Source organism: Manacus candei, unplaced genomic scaffold (assembly GCF_025592945.1).
Source record: "Manacus candei isolate 608988 ecotype Guabito, Panama unplaced genomic scaffold, ASM2559294v1 h1tg000013l, whole genome shotgun sequence".
Taxonomy (NCBI): Eukaryota; Metazoa; Chordata; class Aves; order Passeriformes; family Pipridae; genus Manacus; species Manacus candei.
In genome coordinates, this window is record NW_026138061.1 from 394,641 (window position 1) to 422,600 (window position 27,960).

Sequence of the window (27,960 nt, forward strand, 5' to 3'; positions counted from 1 at the left end):
ACCACACCCAAGTCCATGACATCACTAATTACACACACACAAAAAAAGGTAGGTCTACTTAACTGTTCTCATGATGTCTGAGCAAAATGCGCTGCAGGAAGGGAAGAAGGCTTCCAGGGCTGATGTTATTAAAGCCCGTGTTCTCACAGCAGGCAGGCCTGCCCTTCCCAGGAGAGCACCACACCTGCCCCTGACATCAGGGGGAGATTTGCTGCTCCTGTACAACTGGTTTGAAGGCCAGAGAAAGAATCTCTTGACAAAAATGTCACTATTGCACGGCTTCTTTTCCTGAAGAGCAAATAGTGTACAGCATATGGAAGATAATTCCTCTTTACGCCCAAAATCCACAGATATCAACTCCTTTGTCATGAACCACTCCACACCACATGGTGCAGACATGGGTGGAAGCTTCCTTGTGACATATTCTCAGTTTTTACACCCAGAAGATGCCTTACAGGGAATATAAAATTCAGCCTTGCAGAGTTTGATTTCCATTCTCCCAAACAGTAAGTGTATTACTACATTTCTGCAGGATTCAGTTCTAATGCATAAGGCAAATGCTGTAATTATTTTTCTTCTCCTCCTCAACAGCTGTGCCATAAAGAAAGCATGTGATCACTGTTCATTCAGTATCACACCATACGGGAAGACTCAGACATACAGAGAGCATGAAATGTAAACATTTATAAATGCATATAATAAAATGCCTTTTAGCCATTTAGCTCAGAGAATGAGATGTTATCCTTTGTATCCCATCAGAATGAACATGTATAGTGAGGCAATGAGTTGCTAAACCATGATATGAGCTGCTGCTATTCTTTCCCCCCCATCTCCTCGAGAAAGCACAATTCCCATGAACTGGTTAAAACTTTTTCTTAAATAAACTGAAAATGGTTTTCTGTTTGTTTAGGAAACATATCTCATTAGGCAATGGTGAGTCTGGCAGCCAAATCGCTAGGACTTGTCTGTAATAACATTTTCACTTTAAACTGGGGTTCCACGTTCTGCTATCAAATTATGAATTTGGTTTTGAAGAGGTTCTTTGGAAGAGAGATGTTTTAACAGGTCTTCTACAGTGCAGGAGTGATCTCCCTTTATTCATTTTATGGCAAGCAAGAACTGGAGACAAAGCTATGCTGAGCCTTATCCAACTGACAACAGTTGGATCTGGGCCTGCTCCCCAGTATCTCGAACTTCAGGTCTCCATCCACTGCATTATTTCAATGTTCAAAGTCCCAGTGGTGTTGAAAGACAACATAAAGAAAGCACTGATGGAATCATTGTGAAGAGAAAATAACAGCAGCTCACTGCATGATTACATAAGTTGCAAGGTGATCTGGTTTTGCTCATTTAATTAGATATGTGTGTTTGTTCTATGCATGCACAGAAAACTAGCCAAAATTCTTTACCTTAAGTGGTTCTGATGAGTAAATATATCCATTACTCTCAGATGTCCAGTCACAGAGTTACAGATACCAACCTATTTTGCAGACACTTTGTAGACACCAGTTAGAAACTGCGAGTGGCAACAATCCCATCTGCTGTTCATTGCTAATTACTTTTATTTCAGAACATTGGTCAAATGTATTATTAATACTATCATTTTCTACAATGGACTGTAGATCACATAATTTCTGTAACTTGTGCTAATCCTGCTTAGTGGCCTACATAGCAAGTCTGTGTCCCATGGTAATACATCCTTCTCGGCATTGCAAGACGATAAAATAGAACTAAATATTCCCACACAATTTAAACCCTTGCAATGTGGGCAACACAGTCTTTACACCACTGGAATGTAATTGATTACCAGTTATTGGTTTGACATTTCTCCGAATACCCTGCCACAATTCAAAATAATGCATTGCATTAGACCATGTATGTGAAAGGTAACAGAGGGTGGTCTTAAGTTATTATATTCAAAAGCCATTTTTCACACTTAACAATACCTACTGAAAGCCTCTGTGAGTTCTCAGTTAAAGAGAACTGAAGAAAGTGGTTTCCATGCAAAGAGGTTGGGAAAAACTCTTGAAGTGATGGTATAAACCGAAGTTGTTTCAGCTTTCAGCAAGCCAAATTTGGACGAAGCCCACACATTTGCAGAACTGTTTTGATTTACACACTTTGCTCAAGTCTTGGCTTGACTTTCAAATTTTTCAGTTACATGTTGTATCTCTATGTACAGGCACTAAACTCCTTCACCAGGTATGTAATTGTCCTTAATCTCCTGCTCTCTCTGACCTACCCCAGAAAGAGGAAAAGGAGAAAGAGATGGAGAAAGTGGAATATAAATATATATATATTCCAGAAATCAATATCCGCATTTCTGTGTATTTCTGTGTGATATCAGAAGTGATAGCTTCTTGTATTTACTCCCCTATTTCATTATGATCCCAACAAAACCTATTCCCCTGCTTTTAAGAAGACACTCCTCCCCAGCAAAAAGAAGAAACTAAACAAAAGCAAAGCTAAAATTCTGCAATTCCGTTATATGAGTGCAGTCCAAAGTGCTAGCTGACATAGTGGCAGTCATGAGCAGAGGTACAGCTTGCACTAGAAATGTAGGAGCAACTATAGATCCATAGTTCCCTCAATAAGCACAGAAGAAAACTAATCTTCACAATTCTCTTTTTAAAGTGAATCTAACATACAAGTTTGGTCTGTGGAAACATGATTAAATTCTTTCCTTCACTATCACTTGCCTATGAAACATTAGGCTTATCACTTATTTTAGTAGCACCTCAATTATGGCAATATAGTTGGTATTAATTATTACACAGTATAGAGGCAGACAGCTATTAGAATAGGTTCTCCATTCTTGAGCTTGAGATTGTTGATATTGAGATATTCTTTAAAAATTGCTCTTCGAAGCCATGTCTCATTCTAGGATTAAACTGAAATATATTACACAGTAAGATTCCCTGAAACTCAAAATTCTTAATCATTAAATTTATTCATTAATGGGGAAAATTCTCAAAATCTAGAAGACTGGGAAAGAATTTACTGAAAGCCGACGTGTTAATAAAACTAAGCTATCTCCTCATACAGCACACACATTTCCAAAAATAGCCAGAAAGAGGAGTAAAGATAACATGATAATTGACAATGTTTCAAGATGTACTTTCTAAAGTATGTTGGCAAGTACTTCAACAAAGCTGTGCAATTGCACTATATGTTTCCAACAGATATGCCTATATTACTTTAATTAGTCAGACTGAAGACATTGATTTCATGGAATAGATGGACTTGGGCAAGGAGAAGTAAATTTTTTTTTTTTAAAATGTGTCTTTGATATTTAATCTGCCCTTTATCTAAATGCTACCCTACTCTATTCTCCCTCCTCTTTTTCAAAATTCAATCCTAAATTCCATCACGCCAAAGCAATTTACAAATACTTCTTACAGAAAATGAAAAAATTTACCAAAGAAGACAAAGTCTGCCAGCTCCTGTAATCATATGTTTTATGAAGAAAATTCGACCATCAGAAACTATATCCACATAAGAGATTCAGCCACAAGGCTTACATGCAGAGTAAAGCTGTCTTTGACCTCTGGCTTCTTCTGCAACTACTGATTAGAATCCATCTGCATTGGAACATCAAACGTTAATAACTCTTCCTTTTTTTTTTTTTTTGCTTACCTGGGTTACATCTTTGGCTAATCAGGAGGTGAAAGGCTCCAGATCCCTTACCAATCTCCTGAGCCATCCAGTCTGCCTTTGCAATTACTCTTAATCTTCTAATCCTAAAATATTTTCTAATGTTCTTGTTTATTCATTTGCTTTGTGCAATATAGCATCCAGAACATTTTAACCATCCCACATTTATGAAGTTCTTCATGTCATGCAGGCCAGAACAGATTCCTGGCTTTCATGCAAGTTTTTGTAACACCACCCAGTTCTCTAACCTCCCCTATAGAGGTTCGCTCCCTCTCACTGCCTCTCTTTCTGCATGTAAAACCAGGAGAATCTTCATGGTAAATTCTTAAAACTATTTACCTCACTGTGTTTGATTTACAGGTGGACAGAACTCTGTTGCACAAGTGATGTGAAGACTCAGGGCAAACTCCTGGCTTTCTGGGCTCTTCATACTTACCAAAACAAGAAAGTAAATTATTGGGTCACACTCATTCAAGATAAGTGCATTCCTGACATTTATTCTGTTGCCACTGAAGCCAGAACAGTTTTTTGATAATAGAATTTTAGAAGCATTTTTAAAACAAAGACTGTGACAGAACAATAACAGGACTTAAGTTAAGGTTAGGAGACCAGATGTGCAAAACCAACAAAAGCAAGAAAGTCAAGACTTTCATTTGCTAACTAATGCTACTAGACTAATATCTAGGACCTAAAAGAAGCACCATTCCTTCTATTCTGTGTAGATAAAATTACCAGACAGTTCCTTGACTACTGTAAACTCACACAGCCTCACAGGCTTAGAGGCAAACTCCCACTGATTTATACCAAAAGAAAACCTAGCTGCTTTTTTGAACTCTCATCCTTTCTGTGGGTTAGCTTAGCAGTTTATATCTTTAAATATAAGCATGACTATTACTAGTTTCACCAATTTCTTTATTAACCTCTCTTCAAATACTACCAGATATCCCTGCAATACGCTAAGGAATATCAACACATTAACAACTTTGCTTTGAAGGCTGTAAATACACATCACATCAGTAGTTCCACAGAAACTGTCCATCTGAATGCTATATTATTAGGGTAGACTACTTCTCACTAAAGGAAGGCTAGAATAGCTTATCTCTGTCACTGAGCAAGTCAATGTTCCCAGGCATATTTAGCACCTGACATGCTGTAAATCACTGCATATCACTTTGAAGAGTAAACTTGCCAATATCTCCATAGAAGTGATATAAAGACCTTCTACTACATATATAAATCTTTCCTTATTAGCTGTAGTCAACATAGAAGGTAAATGCCTATTTCATGTGCTTTTTCACATAATGTTGATAATTATGCATATATGCAGAGATGCATATACATGAGAAAAAGAAGCACATATATGTATACACACACACAAGCACATGCGAATGAATTTAATTGTAATTGTGATTTGCCACCACCACTTTCTCTACCTGCCACCATTTCTTTTTCATGTCAGTTCTTTAAAAGAGATGACTGAACCCTGTGCTCCTGGGGTATGATTATCTCAGTGTGCAAGGTAGTCTCCAAGACTGATCATGACCCAGAAATTAGACTTAAAATAAATAGGTAGGCCTACATGCAGATGCAACACCCAAGACAGCTTGACGGCCTTCAGTTTAAGCAGGAAAGTTCCCAGGGACAGTCTGCAATGTGGCTGACATGAAATGGGCCTTCTGAGACATCCCACCCTCATGCAAATTCTGTTCTAGCACACCTGTCAAGATCTAGCATGGCACAATCGGGATACATCATATCCAAGAGATCAGGATACCTCATATCCAGCAATAGTTGTTCAGTTTATTTAGATCTAATTCCTGGTTTATGCACAATTGAGCCTAAGTGAGACAAACAATATAAAATTTGGATCCATTTGTCTAACCATGTGAGGAAAATGAAATTCATTCACATACATGTTTCCATTTGCTCATGTCATTTATGTATCCATGTCACCTTCTAGGAAGAACACTTGATGACAAAGTTGAACTTAAAGAAAGTTTGATTTGTTAATAATACAAAAGAAAATGCTGTACTTGTTTAGGCCTTCAGTCTGTAATTCTCACCGTATCTGTAAGAGTTCCTTTGCCAAAACCACCAAAAATGTAAATCAAAACCTTTATCATGAGAAGCACTTCTGATTATACCTGTACTTCTAAAGGCCCCTACAGTTTTTTTTAATCTTACCTTCACAGTTTCATATTTAATCAAACTGCTAATATAAGAGTGGAAGATAAAAAACAGAAACTACTAATAAAACCACTGGTTCTCATTCGGCTGAATCCTAGTTAGACTGGACTTCACACTAGTCACACGTGTCTAGCATGAGAACAGAAAAGATGCCAGATTTGATATATTGAAATCCAGATCACTAAAAAACACTCATGGCATAACACGGGGTAGGCACATGGAACTCACCAGTGACTTTTAAAGGACACAAAAGGAAGAGCTTTATACACTCTGCATGTGTGGGCACTTCTGCCACTTTCTAGGACATGGAGCAGCCTGCTGGCTGGACATCCAGCAGTGCTCTCAGTTGCTGTGAAAATCCTGGAAAAGTTGTTCCTTAATATAAGTTGGTACTTATATATGTGACTGGTAGGTCAAGGGAGATGGTTCTCCCTCTCTACTCCATTCTCATGAGACTCCACCTGGAGTACTGCATTCAGCTCTGGGGCTCCCTGCATAAGAAGGACATGGACCTGTTGGAGTGAGTCCAGAGGAGGCCACAGAGCTGATCAGAGGGCTGGAGCACCTCTCCCTTGAAGACAAGCTGAGGGAGTTGGGGCTGTTCAACAGCAGAAGGCTTCCAGGAGACTTTATAGTAGCATTCCTATGGCTATAGCAGCATTCCTGTGCCCCAATGGGCACAGGAATGCTGGAGAGGAACTTTTTACGTGGGCATCTAGTGATAGGACAAGGGGTGGGAGCTTCAAATTGAATGAGGGTAGGTTTAAATAAGATATTAGGAAGAAATTCTTCACAAGGAACATGTTGAGGCACTGGAACAGGTTGCCCAGAGAAGGTGTTGTTGCCCCATCCCTGGAAGTGTTCAAGGCAAGGCTGGATAGGGCTCTGAGCAATCTGGTCTAGTGAAAGATATTCCTGTCCACAGCACAGGGGTTGGCACTAGATGATCTTTAAGGCCTCTTTCAATGCAAATCATTCTATGATTCATATATGAAAAAGGATTGGGCTGAGTGGTATAGGAAAACTCTTATAATATTGGATGTCTAGAACCACAGAACAAAAAAAACCTGCCAATAACCTCTCATTAGTCTGTGGGGCAGTAGCTAATGCAGTAATCTATTTTTTTCTTTTTTTTTTTCTCCCCAGGTGCACTGAAATACAATCAAGAAACTTTAGTATGGCTTTTATCAATCCATATTTTTTGAGAAATTTGTCTTCTTATATGTCTGTCTAGATTTAAAACCATGAAAATATCAAAATGAGAAGACCGGATTAAAAAAAAAAATCATGTTTTTGCATATTCTGAATCTTTTTAATGGCTGAATATAAGAGGAGGTAGATCTGTGCCTATAAGCTCCAGAACCAGGGCCATGCTGAGCAGGAAGCTTCTCAAAGGTAGCAAACACAATATGAAGCAACCATAAGAACTGCTGAGCACTGCAATACGTCTTTATTCATGGCTGCATGAATACCCTTCTCCCTTGGGACATGCCATCTGAAACCCTCACCTGAACACAGACATTTCTGTCCTTTCTTTGAGGGACACTGTTCTCTTTTAAAATGTATCAGGAAATGGGGTCACGCTCCCTTTTATACAATAGCCTAATGACTTGAACACTTGTTCAGGAAACAGGAAAAGTAGGCTCCTTTCCTTGCTCTGTCAGAGGGGATCCAAGCTTTCTTCTTCACCCTTGCTGGGCATGTCCTATCCATTAGCCATAAGCTGCTATGTGGAAGACAACACTCTCCAACCTTTCTGCTGAAGGTGTCCCATTCACTACACATAAAAAATTGAGGGTTAAAGACTGCCTACTGTCTACTTGCCAGCAGCTTGCCTGTCTCCAGACTTTTCCATACGCATTAAAGAGTCATTAGATCAAACACAGAGGTAGACTTAATCATATAGCAGCAAAGGCAACAGATTTCAGCATCACAGCTGTTAACTTAGTCACATAGATTTTACTTTAAGTGAAGTCTTTAGATCCAGTAAAGTCTACTGCTTTAGGCACATCCACAAAGCCTTACATAGACTCAAATATCCAGCAAGACAACGCTGCCTATAGAGATTGATCAATTGACTAAATGTGAAGAAAAAGTAATGAGGGGCATCAGCAAAAGTCGATCCATTGAACTCACTTCAAATATTATTCTAATAAAAGCTGTAAAGCTGATTAACACATTCCCTGGGAATTCAGAGATGTGATAGTGAATGTTTTCTGAAATCTATACTGCCAAGAAAGTTAATCTCCCAGAAACTGCTCAGTGATTTTACCCAATCCTATGGAATTTATCATAACTCAATGAACCAAAAACCTTTGAAGAAAGAAATGGGAACAAAGATTACAGGAGATTTTCAAAATAACATTTTTAAAAAAGACAAATAAACCTGTTTGGGTTAAACCTTCAAACCAAGTAGAAACCTACACAGAAGTAAGGTCAGAAAAATTGGACTATTTACACAGTTCCCAGCCAAATCCTCTTTATGTACTACAAAACACAGCCTCAACATTTCCGTACCTGGATGTGAAGCCAAATGTCTATCTCTAGTTTTGCTCACTACAATACCTGCTAAAAGCTGAGTTTAGGGTAGGGAGGGTGTTTTCTGGCTGTGGGTAGGGTTTAATTTTTCTAGGACCGAATTCATTTCTGTGAAGTCGAAAAATGCATTTGATTTCTTTCTTCCAAGCCCTCAGCAAATGGACCACATCCCTACATATCTGCAGACAGGATAGGAGATGGTGTTTTTTCCTGCACTCAAGCATATTCCTATTGCTTTTCATTTGCCTTTGTTATGAATGCAAACTATGGGCTCAATAGCACCACTCACTACTAGAAATCTTCATATACCATGGTCTCCAACTTATCACTGTGAGCCAGATCAAACTCATCATCTTCATCCCCTGGCTTCTGCACCCAGTTCCCTGGACTGAGACCATAAATCTATTGATAACTTCCAGCCCAGCTACAACAGAACAGTTTGTTAAGTGCAAGGGAATCAATAAATCAGACCCTAAGCCCAGTCTATTACTATTTCAAGTTAATTACAAAGGGATTATTTTTGTTTAGCCCAGTACCTATACAAAATAATACTGTTTACATGAACCAATTATTCAGGTTCAGTTCCCTCTCCATGTTACATAGGAGTTTCACTGAACCAATTTTAGCCGGAGCACCAATCAATACAATCCCTCATTGCGGCAGGAGACACTAGCCGTCCAGATGCCTGAGAAAAATCCCCTCCAAAATGGATGTAGAAGCAGTATAAACATGTGTGGGTGCAAAGGGGATTTTCAAATGTTCTTTTACTGTGTTTATGAATCTCACAAAGCTGCTCTCAATTGGGAGTGCAGGAGGAGAAAGCATAAAAATATTAATCAGTTACTTATCTTCTGACATGTTCTGGATCAACATCTGGTGCATGTGCAAGTGATGTAGTAGGGTATTTGCCACAAAAGATTGTTTAATCTTCTATTCCCAAACTGGGCAGGGAAAATTAGCACTCTTAAAAATTAAGTTTCCAGATCCATTTTTTTTCTTATTTCAAATAAATACCCAACATTGTATAGGTTGTCTTTTCTATTTTGGAAAATGTTTTTTATCTGAGAAAAGGCTGATCTGAAGTAGATTATATATGGGCTGTTTCCTAGCGCTTTTTGTCTCCCTTGCAGTATCTTACTGCCAGAGTTTAGTAGACAAGTATAGTCTAGGTTCAGCTGTTTTATTTCTCCTTCTATCAGTTCAAACTGAGATAGCTCACACATCTGTTTTATTTCTGAAAGCTCTGCATAGGAAAAGTGTCCAGCTCATTCTAATCTAGCATAACTTTCCTATAAATAACTAAGGACCTAACAAAACAATTGTTTGGAGGAAATGAAAGTGTGTTTAGAAACTTAAATTCCTCTATACTGTATGCTTGAGCTGTTCCAGTTTGAATGTCTTCCTGACAGCATGGATCAGTTGCTCTAAGATGCTGTCCCCGGAGTCAGCAAACTGAAACTATAGCAGGAAATCCAGGTATTAACATCATACTATGTGCTAATTATAAACCATCATTTCACAATCTGACATTATTCACTTCTAACCTCTTTTAAGTACATCACGTATTTGCTTTCTAATCACAGTTTGACGGGAGACAGTGTCTGACATGAGACAGTGAAGCGATCTTTTAATAAGACAGCAGTTCAAAGATTGCATCTTTTACACTAGTAACGACCTTAGTTTGATTTGCTGCTCCACAAAGAAGTTGTAGAGTTTCTGAAAAAAGAGGAAAGTTTAAATCATTTAAAAAGATTCAAGTGCCTGACTTGTTTTCTGGTTTTGGCTTCTTACTTGAAGTTAGATGTTAGCCATCTTAGCCTTGCAAAATTTCTTTCCTATAGCTACAGTTTCTGCAAACATTATTAAAAATTTTCAACCTTCTACCTTTTTATTTTAACATATCCTGGAGTTTTGTCCGATGATTACTACAAGGTTTGCATGCCTGCAGTGATTTGAAAATAGATGGACATTTGAGCTCATATTATATGCAAACTTTGTTTCTTTCTCTTTGTTTTTAAAACCTGGATTTTTTTTATCTTATAAAATACTGAAGTATCCTATTGCATCTCTCAGTTCATTCTGAAGATTTTTTTTAAAGCAGTATTGATTCTTTTTTTGACTAATTAAGTATTAGCTGATAAGAAACTAACAGAGACTCCATGGAAAAGTTTTTGAGTCCACTCTTTCATGGTAAAAAGAAGATTTTCTTTTTTCTTTTTTTTTTTTTAAAGCAGTATCTGTAGTTTTTTCCCTGCTTCAACTAGATGAGAAAATTACTGAGGCAATAATCCTTTTCTTACAGGCTTACTACTGTGAAGGACAGCATGGATTACTGTTACTTTTGAAATGTTTTAAATACCCATTGTGTATTTTGTTTTTCTGGCACTAGACAACTTCAGAGCTGCCAAGACTTGCCATTTATTTTATCTTAATAAAGAATCAATAAGCCAAATCTTGACTCCCAGCAGCTGATAATTTAGGATTACATTTTTAATTTCCAGCTGCTGTCTTTTGTCTATCTGGTTGTTATTTTTCGTTATTATTTGCTCTTTTCTTTCTGTGACAGCAAATCCTTCAGATATGATTACCAATTCAGCATTTTGCCTGTTTGCTGAATAAGATCTTTTACTATTGATTACAATGACTAAATCGTACACAGAAATGTCACTGGTCAAAAAGCCAAATACTCCTCTACTGTACAAGATGCTCAGCAGACCTGCAGCAAGCCTGGCTAAAACTGACCAAAACCCTTCTTAAGGCTTAAGCGGGTTATATGAGATGCATTAATCATGTAGGTAAGAGAGGCTTTGCAAACAACTGGCTTTGCAGCTGAGAAGGCAGTTAGCAGAAGCAGGGAGGCTGGGAAAATACAAACCTGCACATCGTAAGTCCCATTTAATAAGACAGGCCTCTGGGAATTGATGTCCTGCAGCACCCCTGAAAGCACAGTGCGGTTGACTTTCTGGAAGTCTTTGGAGTGGCTGAATTGCACCATGTTGTGGAGAGCCAAAATTTTAGTGTCAAGCTCAGCATCCTGCCTGGTGCGGTTATGCAGTCCTAGGTGGTACTTGCGGAAGTGTTTGATGAGATCTGTGGGGTCGTTCCCATAATAACCGTACCCACAGATGTTGCATTTGAAGTCCTGAAGCTCTGGAGACAGAGGCGCTGTATCTGCGTTATCATTTACCAACAAATCTGCTTTCGATTTGTTCAGCCTTAAACCCCCATCTGAAGGCACTTGTGGGTTTTTTGAGGCCATGGGGACCGGGCTTGAGCCTTGGCCATCAGTTTGACCACTTTGCACTTGCACTGTTTCATCTGAAGCTTTTGGCGACATCTGATGCTCCTCATTTGTCTCCGCTGCATCTCCTGACGGGGTACAGACCACATCTTGGGTGTCATCTGCATCTGATTTTTGAGGAGACTTCAAGGGCTCACAGATTCCCCCAACAGCTGGAGATGAGAAAGCCAGCATATTTCTGTCTGTCACCTCATCATGAGGGAAGGATGGAACATTTCCTCCCTTATTGTGGCTTTCATAATTGAAGCCAGCCTTTTCACTCAGCACTGAGCTTTTCAAGTCCTTTTTAATGCTGGAAGATGGCTCTTGGACATGCATGCAAAGTTCCTCCTTGTTATTTAACTCTGCCGCATCACCCTGGTCAGTGTTTTCTTGCATCTGCTCTGCAGAAAATTCTTTTTTCCTTCCAGACTCTTCACTTTCAGTACCTGTAGACTCAAGGGTCTGTACCTCACCTTCACTAGCAACGTTTCTTAGAGGGGGGTTCTTTTTCCGGACCATATCTACCACAGAAAAAGAAACAAAAAAGAAAAAAAAGAAAAAAAAAGGAGGGAAAAAAAAGAAAAAAAAAAACTATAGAATTATTCGAGATATATAGCAGATTACAAACCTGACACTTCTCAAAGCATTCTGAACTATATGACTACACTGAATACACCAACTTTTCAGAAAATTTTTGTCGAACAGGTTTTTGGACTATGCAGAAAACAGAAATTTTTCATTTAAAAAATTATCACACTGAGACTGAATTTAACTAAAAAGAGAACTTTAAAACCTACAAAAACACTACCATGAGAGTCAGTGAATTACAGGTTTCATTATCTTTTGAGAAGATAATGGTCTGACAGAAATAATTTTAAATTAATGCTTCTTTTTAAATAATTTAAAAAGACTAAGGGGAAAAATAAACTTTAGCAGTCTAATATTCATACTCTGTACAACTACATATAAAGTAGTTTTGCAAAAATACATCTAAAAGACATAATCAGAAGAATTTAAACAAGTTATTAGGAAGGAAACAGATTTAGAAGAGTAAGTAACTTGAGGTTTCAGAGAAAGTATTTTTCCTAAGCAGGTATCAGTTTCTCTATAGTAAAAGTTTCCCCTCCTACTGCCCATAAACTTCAAACAAGATTATACGGATATTCTAGAGTCAGGCCCCACAGTACATTATTCATGTAATTAGTTCTATTTGCCAAACAAAGAGAAACTAACTTTATTAGGAAAACCCGTTGTCAATAAAATTTTACAGGCCTGGACCCAGACATTTGACATCACTATGTGGCTGAGTCAGGATCTGCCTTGAAAACACCTGGAATCCACATGGATCTAATCAGCCAAACCTTCCTCTGCTCAGTCTTCTCTGCAGACATAATCACTACTGCTAAATCTGCAAGTACACTTCCAGGATCCATTTAAGATAGCTGAGACAGGATAGCAATAAGGATCAGAGAGAAAAGAGGAGTCTGCCACCGGTGAGTGGTGGTAGACTCCTCCCTCACTCAACAGGGGAGATTATGGAAGGACAAGCAATCAGACTATGCAGGTACTAAGTCAAATTCCTAATCCGCTATATATCTTCACCTTCTCCAGCCTACTAAGAGAAAATACATATATGAAACTGCCCTGCTCTCTCTACTGTGTGGTTCTGGATTTGATATTCATCACCAGATGGTTTGATCCATTTGTGTTCACATGCTAGCTATGGGCAGAAGACAGATGTGCTACAACTTTTTCTATGCTCTTAATCTTTGCCAATGCTGTATACAGCGATGGATGTTTCTCTTTGTCAAATTGTGTGTGGTCTGGTGGCAGCAGTCTGCAGTACCACACATGAGATGTGAGCTGCAGACTCAAGTCTGAGCCTCCATTCCCAGGTCAGCCACAGCCGGGCCCTACGGAGGCACTGGAGATATATATTGCTCTGCAAAGGGAGGACCACCTGACGACTCTGGGAGCAGCACTGATGCGCTCCAAATGGTGATGTATCCAGACCTTGGAAAGCTGTGGGTGACCTTCTCAAAACAGTACTTTGAGAAGTACGGCTGGGGACAGAGGTTAAAAATAAAAGAACCGGCATCTGTACATCCTCTTATTTACATCTGCTCCACATGAAAGGGCACTGTATGCTCTGTTGATAAAAACAGACGACTTCTTAGGGGAAGTGTTCAACTTGTGTCTTGGGCTGGCTCTGTTGTCTTTGTGGTTGAGCTCATCCACAGGCAGCATGGGCTACAGCAAGACGGCTTTCACGCAGAATGCCAGTTCGTGTTACAGAAATTTTGACACTCCGTGTGGTCTTAATAGGTTTCTTAAATGCCTACTGTGATTCCTTATTGTAGAAGACATCCATGCTTGGGAACCAAGTGTCTTCTCTTAATGACAACCACACCTACCAGGATATGTATGCACTAAATTTTACTTTTTTTTTTTCCCAATAACTTCTGAACCATGAAGTCACTCAGAACTAAGAAAAAAAAAAGATTTTCTATTGTGGTAAGAGAACAATTACAATACAGACTCAGCCTACTAAAACAACATGCACACATATATAATTCAAGGTATAAATATAGTCCTCAGCCTTTTAGCATTACTGCTTCTCTGTGGGACTCCATGAATGCTCTTGGTTAACACACACTAAAAATATCTGTGAGCATCTCTGGTAGGTGTTCTGCTAAGTCTGTATTTTTCTTCTGGTTACACCTCCCAAACCTTTTTTAAACTAACTTCTGTTTAAATACAACCCATGGCAGAGGACGGAGAAAGAAGTCCTGACTGCAGAGTGAAGAAAAATCAGAAATCAAGAAAGTAAACATCATGACTGTTACCTCAGTCAAAATTAAACAAGACTAAATGCAATGTTTTAAAATGTTTTTGTTACAGATATTTTTGGCAGATAAGGAAAGCTTAGAGATTTGCTATCTTCATAGCAACTGACAAAAAAGAGTCAGAAAAAAGGACAGAAAAAAGTCTCTATAAAGAAAAGAAAAATCTGGACTCTATACAGGCTAACTGGACAGTAGATCTAGATACTTTGGTTCAAATTTTCCCTATATTTGTGAGTCTCTGTGTTAATGGAGGGGAAAAAAGAAAAACATATCTGCCTAATAGAGCTTTTTCATGCAGTATTCTACACTTGGAGAAAGAAAGGAAAGAAGATAACATTGATTTAAATATAAAAACTTCCTTAAATTGAATTTCAAAGTATTTTCTCCTGTTTTTTCTTTTAGCTTTTGAAAAATCATCTGTCATTTATTTGCTTGATATCCACTCAAGGGGACGGTAAGAAAAGACACAGAGGTTTTTTGTCACTGAAATTCCTCCACTATCATTTTTCAGAGACATATTATGTAAATAAAACTTCATTTGCAATACTCCTAAATTGAAGAAACCATCCCCTAGCAAGTCATAAGTTAGATACAGAAAGAATATAGCCACTCTGAAATTATTATCTCTAAGACAAATAACAGATTGCACAATGTTTTATTGTGTGCCAAGAACATTTTCGGTTAACAATTTCACTTGAAAAAATAGATCACATACTTGTAAAATCATACCCAGCATTGACTTCATAAGGCATGTGGCTTTAGAGTGTTTTTTACAATTATTAATTCTATTAGTCAACTAGCAGGCGGGCTAATGCAACTGTCTTAGAAGATGCACGGAAGACACAGAAGACATTTTGAGAGCTGATCTGTATATCTGCAAAACAAAACAAAAAAAGATTTTCCTTCCTAAATTATGCATTCAAAATATGTTTTTTTTATTTAAAACATTATTATACCTATTGTACAATCACATGCATCTGTTAGTGGGCACTATACAAATAGTGGCTGCTGTCCTCTATTTCCCTCAAGTATGAGAAATCCCATAGCTGCCTTCTGCCCAGACACACATTTGCACACACATAAAGACAGACAAAAAATATCTCAGAAGTAATGTTCACCAAATACAAAGTTTAAAACAAGTTTAAAGTAACTGTTAAAAATGAGCTGTAGAAAAGAAATGTCTTAAAAATTCACATATATTAACAGGTATTGGGCATCATAATGGGACTGGCCTAATGGGATAGATAATGGCATACAATTAACTGATTCATATCCAGGCACTGCCATCAGCAATTGGAAGTTATCATCTGCTGGCTGCCTTATGTCCCACTTGAAACAAAATTAGTGGTGTTACTTTCGTTGTTAGCAGGCAACTTCCCACACCTCAAAAATGCCATCGTAATAATAAGCACATTTGTTGGGTGTTAGTAACGAAGCCAAGTGATGAACAGTCATTGGGACTGCACTACCTTTTCACCACTGAAAATAGTGATCGTCCCAAAATAAAAGAATTACTAAGCCTGATATGAATGAAAGGACTTCTCAAGTTGAGGGAATCCTGGATAAGGCCCAGATTGCAGAATTTGTCTTTGGGCTCCGTAATCCAGGGGTTTGTATCTTATTTTCATTACACTGAAATTACCTTTAAACCACATAGGGTTTTTTTAGCTGATATAATCACTTGCAGCTATTTTTAAGTAGAAATAATAATAATAGCTATACATACTTTTCCTCAAAAACAGCCAAGGCTACTCTACATGACACATGCATCTGAAAGATCTAGACATTTCTGTTTATCCCTGGAAACAAATAAGTGGAAACTTCTACTAAAATCAGTTTGTAATTCAGGATAATGGATTACCATAGTGACTAATGTACTTCCTTAAAAAAATAAACGAACCGAACAAAAACAAAAAGTAAATTCTGGTAATCAATAGTTTCTTATGGGTGGTGAAGATAATGGCTAATTACCTGTTGATCATCAGCTCCTGCAACAGGTCATTGTTATTGCTCATTACTTTTACTGAATGGGATGGCTTGTCATCAAAGCCTATTTCAACAGAATGGTTGTTGACTGGTGCTTGTGCTACAGGTTTAGGTCAGATCTCAGTCATATGCTCTTTTTAATAAAATAGTCCATCTAGAAATATGTCTGAATTTTATGAGATGCCACTGACTAATCTTTGTACAAGTAGATGCACAAGCAGATAAAGAGTAAACTGAGTTAAGGGTCTATGAAGATTGTGATATTATCAGTCAATATGCTGCAGTAACAAAAAATTAAATGAAAATATGCATTTATATTCAACAGGCTCAAGTAGGACCTCTTTGTTAAGGGATAGTAAAATTAATACTTTTACACTCATATATATTACACACCCACACAAAGACATATAATGCACATACAGCGCTTGAACATCAATCATTTTGCCAGAATAATGCAGCAAAAAATCATTAACTCTCAGTGTCTCAGCTTAATATATGTCTAATACTTACCTATCTCACAGGAGTGTTGTGAGGCTTAATTAATTAGTGACTGTAAAGTACTTTGTGATCCTCTAATGAAAGGTGCTACATAGCACAAAGTATTATTAAAATCATTAGGACCACAAAAAAGCCCTACAGAATTCCAGCCTACACTGTCTGTCGGGGTTGGGAGTGATCATATTATTAAAAGGAGACTGTCAGACTAATTTTCATAATTTTTTCAAGATTTTTTTCCCCCTTTGCTGTTGTGATAGCACGTTAGTAGCTAGAAATTTAATCTTATCATCTTAATAACATACACTCATGTAGTTTGTTACTGCAGGGCTAGAGAAGAGAGCAGGGCTTTTGGCATTCATCTAGCTTTCCCTTTTAAGAAAAAAAAAATAAAATTGAGAGACATATTTTGACACCTTCCCACACTCCACCCCAGCAGGACAGCCGATCATGTGAGATTGTAGGATACTTGCTATAGCTGCATGGGAAAATACTGCTGTGGTTTTAATTTCTCTCCTTTTTTTTCTTCTTCTTCTTTCACACACAAAAAAAAATTTAAAAAAAAATAATTAAAAAAAACAAAGTACAAAACAAAACTCAGTTTATTACACATAAATAGGCCACAAAGACTATCTGCCGTGCTTTATATAAGAAACCCTTAAATGTTCAAAGTTTCGGCTTCTATCAAGGACATAAAGTCCTAACCAATCTGGAGTCTTCTCTCCACTCTCCATATAATAATCAAGCAGCTTTAAGGCACACGATCTCCAAAGCCAGAAAGCTCCTGTCTTGAGAGACTGAATTTCTGGGAAAGCATCTCGGCAGCAGGCTCCATCCTGGGGGAGCCACCCGGCACCCAGCCCTCCACCACAGCCCAGCCCGCCGGGCTGGCCCAGACCTGTGCCGAGCACAACCAGAAAGTTAACAAGCTCATTAGTACAGCCCACAGTTCAAAGACCTACATGTTTTCTAATTTAAGCATTTTCAAAAAAAAAATAAAAAAATCTGTAAATACACTGGAAACTCCAGGTGAAATTGCTGCCCTCACTGAAAATTAGATTACATTAGATGCAAACTATCCCAGACTCAGACACAGTGGCACAGGACTGGCTAAGGCTTCTACCTTTCTGCCTTTCCATGTGGACACTTGCACAGTGAAATGACAGAAGAGGGACGCACAGCTTCACATCCCCACCATCTCTTGCTGGGACACACAGCGAGAGGCAGTCACACACAGTGCTCCTCTCCCAGTTTTGCTTGTGGTTCTCTGAACAAGCCTGCCAGCAAACAACCAACGCACGGCCCAAACCTTTCTCTGCTGAGAAGAGAAGAACAACCCCTTTCATGTAAGGAACTGAAGAGTCAGGCCCTAAGCTGTAGGATAGCAGAATAAGCTTAATGACAAGCAACTGCCCCTTCAACAAGACCACATCCTCCCTGCTTTGGCACCAGTGTCTTCAAATACACCATACAAGACAGGGGATGTCACAGCTCTAAGCAACTGACAAATTCCAAAGGAGTTTTTAATCTATACGCATTTTTCTACAAAGCCCTAAAGCTGCATGTCAACTCTTTCCTGCCTGAAATTGCTAGGGTAGAACATGCCTCCTGGTATCAGTAAAATTTGGCAAGATCAGACATTGTATTTTGTACAGAATGCATCTACTTGATATTCTTCAGTCTTCATGCTCCACTGAAATTATGATAGCTTCATCAATCTAGAAAACGTAAGGAGAAAACCAAGCCTTATACATCATACTAGTAGAGCAGCATTACAGCAAAACGTTGTTTTTCACCTCCTCTCTTACTCTTCTGAATTTTCAAACTCTTCAGTTTAGTCCCTGATCACCAATTTGCCAAGACCTGTTTGCAATTTTTTTCCCCACAAAGTTTACAACAAAGAGACAAGTAAAAAGAACTGCAGTCTGTTCAAGCTTGCTCCTTCCCATTTACATTTACTTTTCCAACATCAATCGTTCTCAAATCTCGAAAGGTGCACTTCTGGACATCTTAAATCCTGCTCAGCTACAAAGCACCATCACCTTCAAACAACTCTCATCAGATAAATCTCTTATTAATTCACATTGAATTAATTCAAAATGATCTTTTCTATTATTATGCTGCAGAGCATTGCACACATCGGTAGTCATCTAGCCACTGGAATAAATCTAACCTTTTCTATGGGTATAAAACAGACACTTGGTCATTTCAGAGAGTTTAGGAGTGGCATTTCAAAATAGATTGTTTTAGCCCACTTCCAGGTACTTATTTCATTTTAAGCTCACTCCTGGGATAATCACACAGACACTTTCAGGAGAAACCAAAGGCAAAAGGTAACGTGTCTAAAGACGTGACATGGGTGACATAGGGTCGAATTTTATGCTATCTTGGAACCAAAATAAAGAATTCCAAAACTGCTTTTATTTAAAGGTTCCTGAGCATGTCAGTTTGCTGCTCTGCATTTCTTACTGGCCTGCTGCAGAGAGCTTGCTCCTACCTGCCCACCACTGCCATCCATCTAGGATAGGAGAGCCCAACAAGGCAAGATTCACTTTGCCCTGGCTTCTAATCAACTACCTAAAAGCACTGTGTAAACATGACAACCTATTAAACCTCAACAAAGTTTGTGAAACAGGAAAATTATTATTACTGCCATTTTATGGATAAATAAAATTATCTACAATAACGAGAGATGCAAAATTCACGGTGTTCAAGGCGACATGCAGGCAGAGCTCTTGGGTAGTGACTGAACTTGGTTTCTCTAGGTGTCCAGGTCCATATCCCCCTCCTGAATGTATTTCAGTAGAGAGAGCGTCACCTTAGCAGTTGGCAAAAGGCCAAGATCCAGTAATTTAATAAGGTGCAAAAGGAGTACCTTGTGCAAAAGTCTAAATGCTCCAATTTATCATGACAATTATGGGATAAGCTGACATTTTATTTGTATGTAAATTAGTCTCCAAAACAGCATTAAAAGGCCACACTTTCAGAGAACATTGCACCTTTGCTTCTCTGTTCTGCATTTATCTAAACTCAGCTTTGTATATTAAAAGTAGTTTAATTTTTATGTACTGATGCTGCTTTGCATGCTCCCCAATCTGCTGTTACTGCACCACAGAGAGAATCCAGCCTGATTTGCCTAGTGCAATAAAATAACTGACTTCTGCCAGGACTGACACCTCCTATGAGAGGCCTGCTATCCTCAGTGAATCTTCTATTAATTTGCTGCCATTACCCTTTATGGAATGTAAAACATTCCCTATTAGATGAGACCAGAGGTCCATTTAGTGTTCTGTCCTGGAGAGTGGCCAATACCCAATCCTTCCAAAGAAGGTTCAACTGCCTTTGGACAGATACAGAATCACCTATTGAATCACTGTGAAAAATAAATCGCTCCTAATCCTCAATCCTTAAGACAGTGTCCTTCTTTCTGAAGAGAGAGTTTGTAGCCCTTAATTATCTCTCGCATTTTATGATTTGTTGTTAAAGAAGTCTTGTATATCTCCACATCCAATAAAAGTGCCCAATATTTATCTGAACATTACAACGATCCTAGTATCAGTGATATCTTGTAGCTCTCACTTTACAATCTAAGTCTGAAATAAAAAAGGAGAAATATTTTAAGTGTTTTGAATTTGCTTCTTGTCAATATAGCAGTTTCTCCTCAGTCTTATACTAGCCAGAACCAAAGACCCCTAGGCTGTGAGCACATCTATCCCATCCCCACTGCTCATGCTGTCTTTAGGGCAAACAACCACTGTCTTGCCAAACTCTTCTGATAGGTGTGGCAACCTCATACCTTTCAATTTCTTCTCTGCCTGAGTAAACTCAGTGTTCTTTGTAATCCAAATGTCCTTTGAAGACAGTGGGAGTTTAGGGTTTGCAAATGACTCAGAACTGAATCTGAGTTGAGTGTACTGGCAGAGGCAAGTACAGTGCTACCTTGAGATGAAGAGTGAGGAAAGAAGGTGACCTCCTGGCTCCTAGGCAAGAGCAATCAGGTATGGATACAAGAAGTGACTCATTTGCTCTTTTGCATTAAAAATAAAATGGACTAATCGTATTTCCCTTGAAGCTAATGGCAAAAGCCCCACTGACTTTGAAAGAAGCAAGACTGAGATGTGCTGTTTCCTTCTGCCAGGTGAGGTCTGTGATACGAGAGAAAGGAATCACAATTCTCTTACCCAAAACCTCAGTCAAATGGAACCATAAATTACTTGGGAGAAGAGGAAAAGATGCAAGGGAGATAAACAATGGTTTTGGCTAGCATTCCAGAAAAGTTCAAATAATTTTATTTCCAACTAGAGGCAAAAACCTTCCATTTGAAATGAGGTTGAAATTTCAGAAAGTGGGAAGGAGTCAGAAGTCTACAGCCTAGACCTGAAAGAGCACTATTAAATCATCACCGGAGAGGGCATTATTGCAGTACTTTTCCAGACAGACCAGAACTAAGATGAACATGAGTTTGCAAAAATATCCATTTTTTTTTCTTTTTAGAAAAAAATTGGCAAGGGTTTCCAGACACAAGTTACATAGGTAAGAGAGGGCAACCAAGGGCAACCGGAGTTGAGCCCACGTACATCAAAGCAGACTCTGGCTTTGGGTACCTATCCAAGCTGAGCCTTCAAAGGTACTGATGTTGCCCTATTGTTTAGCTTGAATCTTGTCTAAGCTTGCTTAGGAGAACCCACATTCAGAAGCATGGGAGAAGGGAAAAAGAACACACAATTTCCAAATTGTGATTTCAAAACAAAACAAAAAAATGTAAATCTACATGCTGGAGGGTAATACTGGTAAGCGTGGCTAGCTATTGTTGCTCCATGCTTTTCAATTTCCATATATTAGCATTCATTGCCGACATTATTAAATCCAAAGTTATTTGGATGCTTTGATCAGTAAATTGAATCTTGAGTCTATATACGATGTACCTATACTCACGTAAAGTTTACAAAACTATCATATTTCCCTATTCTAACTCTTTCCCCCACATGCTGTGAGTTTCCACATATCCCACAGCCATACATTCCAAACACAGATTATTTTATTTAGTAATTTATTCAAGAATTTAGATAAAAAGAAAAGCAATGGAAAATGTTTGGCAATCTCTATATAAACAATTTCTATACATTTGGGTTGAATCATCCAGTAAGCTCTCATCTTGACATGCTTGTGATAGATAAAACTTTCATCACCAATATGCCTTCCTGTCTTGAAGACCAGGATACAAGGGAATCCATATTACAAAATCTCTTTTACTCTTTATGACTATCACAAAAATTAACATCACATTAAACACAAGCAAGTCAGAATTTTGGCACTGATTATCCTCTCGGCACAAATAACCCCACTCTCCATTGTGAATGGAGGAGAAACAACAGCAGTGGCAACCACAACAAAAGAGTGGATTGTGTGTTCCCTACACAAAACAGAAAGCTGTGCCTATTCAAGAAATCTTGGCCATTTGTCAGAAATTACAGAACTGATGTTAGAGCCCAATATTAGCTCCAGCCAAAGCAGTGGTAAATTACCTTGCCTTTGGAATCATCGCTATTAACTAGGCAACACTCTCTGTTGCAGCACATATCATATGGTCCTCATGAAGACTCAGAAACACTGAGCCACTTTCCTAAGACAAAACAAAGTAAAATGAAAAAAAAAAAGAATACAAATGTGAATGCAAATGGATTCACTGTGAGTAGTTTGTCTATTATTTGCCCTTTTTATCTCTTATTTATGTTTCTTTTGAAGCTGAGAAATGAAGTGAAATGCCGATGAGAAAGCTACTCTTACAGTGCTTCCACCGTAATAATTTGTTATGAAATGGCTTTACAACAGAAGCATTTTTCAGATAACCATAAGAATTGAATGCACACATTGACTGAGAAGTATGATGTCTGTTTTACCCATTTCAATTCTGCTCGGAAAAGAGGGAAGCAGGGCGCAGAATAAGGAGACTCCCTGAGACACTGCTGATGTGGCTTTGCAGCAGCTTCATGTAGTGAGTGCTGGCAATCCTTCAAAACTGGCAAAGGGTGCCAGCGTCAGCCTGCTGACTGCTGGATGAATATATATAGTGCAAATAATTCTGTTCTTGAATCAGTTTTTGCTGAACTCCCACATAAACTTTCCATGGGAAAATCTCGTAATGCCTGTATAAGTGATTTTATGAATCTAGCTTTCAGCTTTTGATAGAAGATTTCTTACGCTACTGGCTTTGATTCTTTATTGCACAAAGGGGTGGTGCCAAAAGCCCTCACGTTTGCCTCAACCATACAGACATTGGAAATTTAATTTAAGCGTTGGCAATCTGCCAGGATCATAAAACACATTAGAAAAAAAGATTTAAAAATTGATTTTTTTTTTCCTGAGAGGTAAATATGTAACTTCCAGAAACATGGGTGGCAGAATCTGCACACAGCAATGTATACAGGGGAACTAAAAACTACTGATAGAAGTCAAGCAGAAATCTTCAATCTGCAGAGACAAACAGAAGCGGACAGTTGGGTTTTTTCCCAATGAAGATATATTTTGAAATATGTTGGACATTGCATCTCTTTTCCATCAATAATACATCTAAAATGTTCCTTAAAAAAATATAGAACTACTTCTCTAAAAAAGTTAAAAGAGGTCTAACCACAGATAACACTAATACTTTCATTGTCAAAAATCCCCTGTATGCAAGCATGCCTTACCACATTGCTCCTGTCTTCCTCCTCAAAGCTGCCTTCTTGCCATCTCAATTCCCAGTCCAGTTCCTCATCAGTTTTAAGAAATATCCAGCAATGATGTAGGGCTGATTTGTTGCACTGCGATGTATCCCACAAAAATTGAAAGCTATTGTCATGTTTTCACTTACAAAGAAAGCAACTGTTAAAGCAACTTCTGGGTTCACTGGCATCTTGGAGTCTAAAAAGTCCCAAAATTATTTGCAGAGGCTACAACAGCACCTTCTTTGAAGTAATGTTGAAACTTGTGCAGAGGAATTTGGGATGCACCTGAGATCTGAAGGTGCGGGCTACAAATTAACACAGCCAATTAGGTGAAGAATCAGAGAGTCCAACATGGATGGGGTAAGATAAACACAACTGAATAAAAGGACTGTCAAATGTGAGCCAGTTGGCTGAGTATAGATCATGTCATCCTGCTCAACTAGCTGCTGCCCAATCAATAATCTGTTGCTGTTTGCTTTCCCCATGCCAATCAATCCAAGCTAGGGCTGCTTCTAATTTTCCAGTCTAGGAATAGCTTCAGAACATCCACAGTTGTTATTTCGAACAACTCAAGAGATAAATGTTTCATCCACACATCAGCGTGCAAACTCTTCCCAAAATGGGACTAGTCAAGAGTAAATAATTACTCCTGTAACAGTTTGATCTGATAAACCGCAAGACATAAGGCTGCAAAAGTGATCTTTGTACCATTAACAGTCGGGAGAGAATCCAGCTTCTAAAAATACTTGATTAACTGATACAGGACGCAAAAACTGTGGTAATTCTGTAGAGAATGTTTCACAACAGATTTAGCAATTTTTTAGGGATTAGTATTAGCTATAAATTTCTTACCCACTGAAATCTTGTACAACAGGATTTATACTGCAAAGATGTCTTCCTTTGAAGAAGACAGAGATGAAATCAGAGCCAATTAAATTTAAGCATCTCTTAAACAATTCTTTTGTTAAGCAGTATGTATTGAAAGAAAAAGAATTCATGAGAAGAATTAGAAATTATCTTCATAATTTGGCCATGGTTTCTCTTCTTCTGAGTAATGAGAACAGCTCAAGATCACAGACAAAAATCTTAATGTCATAAGATATTCGTATAACCATTTGTATGTAGATAAGATGAGCATATATATGTATACATGACATAAAGAACAGAGACTGCAGTAAACATATATTTGTGATATAGACAGTACTTGAGTCTTCTCCACCATGACAATCTACTGTTCAAAACAAACAGAGAATTGAGTGTCCCTTTTTAAAAGATAACCTTTCATATTATTGAATCCCATATCATCTTGATAAGCCTTGGCCTATTAATGGAAAAATAATTACTCTTTATGACTCCCAGATCTAAAGCAGCAATGTGATTTCCAATCCCATTACATCCCAAGTTGTTTTAGCTCTGGATTTCCTTTGGGTCTAAAACAAAAATACCCAACAACTGTGTGCATAATCACTCTTCATTCACACACAACAGAATCTACATGCTGTTCCCATTTTGCCTGCTCACAAGATGGCACGCTTGTCTCATGTCTTACATCAACTGCAAGTAAGTCTGTATTACACTCAGAGCATCAAGGATAATTAAAGGTTGGGCACGGAGGTGGTAGCAACACGCTCCCAAATCACCGATGGCGCCGGCGGTGCTGCAGGTCCGTACGTCTGTGCTTCAGTGCCTGAAAAACCACGTAGGCATTGACCTGCTGGTTCTCACTTCCTGAGCACAGATGTGGGAAGCAGTGCCAGTTTGGAAACTGCAAATCCCAAAAGAAAGAAGTATGGCTTCTTTAGCCCAAACTGAACTTTATCTACCTAGAACTCTACCAGCCTCCGAGCTAAAGGGCTCTTATGTAAGTCAGCAGTACACTGTAATCTGGGCAACATACACACACTTGATGAGACTCTAAAATTGCTGAAAATTACCATCTCCCTTGCATCTTTCTAACAGCTTGACATATCGACGTCTGATGTCTCATTATGTTTCAATTTGAATCATGACTGTAAATCACTGGAAATACAGAAGAACGAGACGTAAGGTTTGAGTGGAAAAAAAAAGAGGATGCAAAAAGACTGGACTTTCTGAAAATATTAAAATCTGCAACTGAAACATCATATAAAACTGAGAAATGGCAAGTCTACAGGAGGTAGTGGAATAAAGACCCCATGGTTCACTCATCAGAGGTAGAGAGTTAAGATTTGTTTGGATTTAAAGAAACATCCTTTTTTTCTTTTTTTCTTTTCTTCAAAGACAGGTATGGGGGAATAGAAACAATAGGAACATTGTTGCAACTGTTGATTTCACTTGCAATCAAAACAGAAAAGATACCAACTTTAACTGCAGCAAGAGAGTGTAAAGTCACAGACTTATTTTTATGTGGCAGGCAAGTACACATATTAAATTGTAGGTGCAGGCCTATCGAGTTAATCTGTGTTCTTTATACAGGTAACCAGCTGCTAATCGCTCTCTCCAAATCCCTACATTTTGCCCTGAATTCAAAACATCACGAGACATTGCTTGAACTCAGCAAAACTGAAATACGTCTTAGGCTTACTGGAACTGGCATGTGAACACTGTAACCAGGATTCAAGAAGTAAGGAAATGTCAATTGTTTAGGCATCAAGATAGGCAAAAGGAAAACCATTGTGCAAGCTCACAGTGCCATAGCAATGCTGTGCAAGCTGGAAACAGTGAAGCCACAAGAAAGCACTAGGCACTTCTCTTTGTCAGCTGAACTGATTACTGTAATTACAAATATATAGTGTTAAAGTGAGAAAATTATTAAAATGGACTAATAGAAAATGAATTCCCAAATAATATTCAAAAGATTAATCAACAGCAGTCTATCAGCATAAGATACCGTGGCAACACATGATTTCTGAAGCAGACAGCCTGGCTTTCTTTGCTATGGGAGAAAAATCCAACATCAGATCATGGGTGCACCTAAACTGTGGGATACTCTTCTGCAGCTCCCAGTTCCAAATGCACACCCTGGCAACATCCTGACTACACATCAGAAAATCTGGTTTGGCACCATTCTCCTACACATTTTGAACCCCAGCAGTAGAAACTCAAGCAAACAGACGAAGTGTAACGTGTGCCATCCAGCAGATCAGGATTGTGGTGCCTGGTCTGCAGGAGAGAATCAGCAATTGCTCGGTGCTGGCTTATGCTTCCTACAAGCACTCCACATTTCAGCAATATTAATGAGACACTTTCTGCTCTGGTTTATAAAGTCATTTTTTCGTTATTATTTCTTTCTTTTTTTCCCTTAAATAAAATTTATTAAAAGAGGAGGGGCAGACCCTATGGTTAGGCAAGTAACCAAGGACTGATGTCTCTTAATTTCCTTTGTGTTGTCAGAAAAGCAGCATCATACACTAACCACTCCCACTCCAAAACAACCATATCATGGCTATGTTTACACTGGTTTTGTAACACTCATCAAAAAGTGAGCCTGGTCTTGAGGCCAAATGACAAGACTGAAACTACTACTTTATTCTCAAGTCACTTCTTTCCATCTGAACTAGCCCATCAGGGTCTAAAAGCCTCATTTCAAGCCGTTGCATTGCAGATGAGCTAATAAGACAAATACTCAAGTGAGTTTATGCAGAAAATACTAAAGAAACTGGATTATACCAAAAGTTTTGGAGTATCTTCAATCTAGAGAAGTAGAGAGATATCATATAGAAAACTTCTGAAAATTCTATTATAAGTGAGAATGAAAATTAGCAGGGAAGACTGCATGCTCTGTGAAATAACAATCCCGGGCAACTTACTAACTTTAAATGATTTAAGAAGCTAAAAAAAGAAAAAAAAGAAAACATAGTAGTTGACTACAAATATAAACTCGTCCAAATCACAATTTTAAAAGGCCTTATGTTCCAGGCAAGAATTTGAGCAGAAACACATAAGTAACGATGTCACAGATGACATTGCATTAAGAAAACTATTTAAAAATGTTCAAGAAAGAATAATTTTAATGAAAATTAATGAAGATACAGAAGATGTGACTCTTCTCTATATGAACATGTGAAGTGCAGCTCATTTAGACTAACAACACAATTGCTAGCAGCAGGTAAACATCAGGGAGGAAAAGCTTAGAATCCAGTTGGCATAAGAACAAATAGACTAGTCATGATTAACTTTGGGCTGAAAATGAGAAGGAAGGGTTTTAACTGACAAAGCAGTGAGGCTATGAAACATCCTTCCACCAGACGCTGTCAAGGCAAAAAAAACCCTACCTAATTTTAGG

The 27,960-nt window shown here is 38.3% G+C and overlaps 1 protein-coding gene across 7 annotated transcripts in view; it reads right to left on the reverse strand.

Annotated features, from left to right (window-relative positions):
• TRPS1 (transcriptional repressor GATA binding 1) overlaps positions 1–27,960 on the reverse strand; it is a 210,431-nt gene that overhangs the window by 155,852 nt on the left and 26,619 nt on the right. For 3 of the 7 annotated variants that reach the window (XM_051778424.1, XM_051778431.1, XM_051778425.1), the window contains exons 2-3: positions 15,224–15,382; positions 11,255–12,183 (exon numbers count right to left, since the gene is read on the reverse strand). In XM_051778424.1, the coding sequence (XP_051634384.1) occupies positions 11,255–12,183; positions 15,224–15,260 (966 nt within the window). In that variant the 5' untranslated portion in view covers positions 15,261–15,382. Of the gene's footprint in view, positions 1–11,254; positions 12,184–15,223; positions 15,383–25,630; positions 25,654–27,960 lie in introns of those variants that run through there. The other 4 variants (XM_051778430.1, XM_051778429.1, XM_051778427.1 and 1 more) reach the window with 3 other exon arrangements.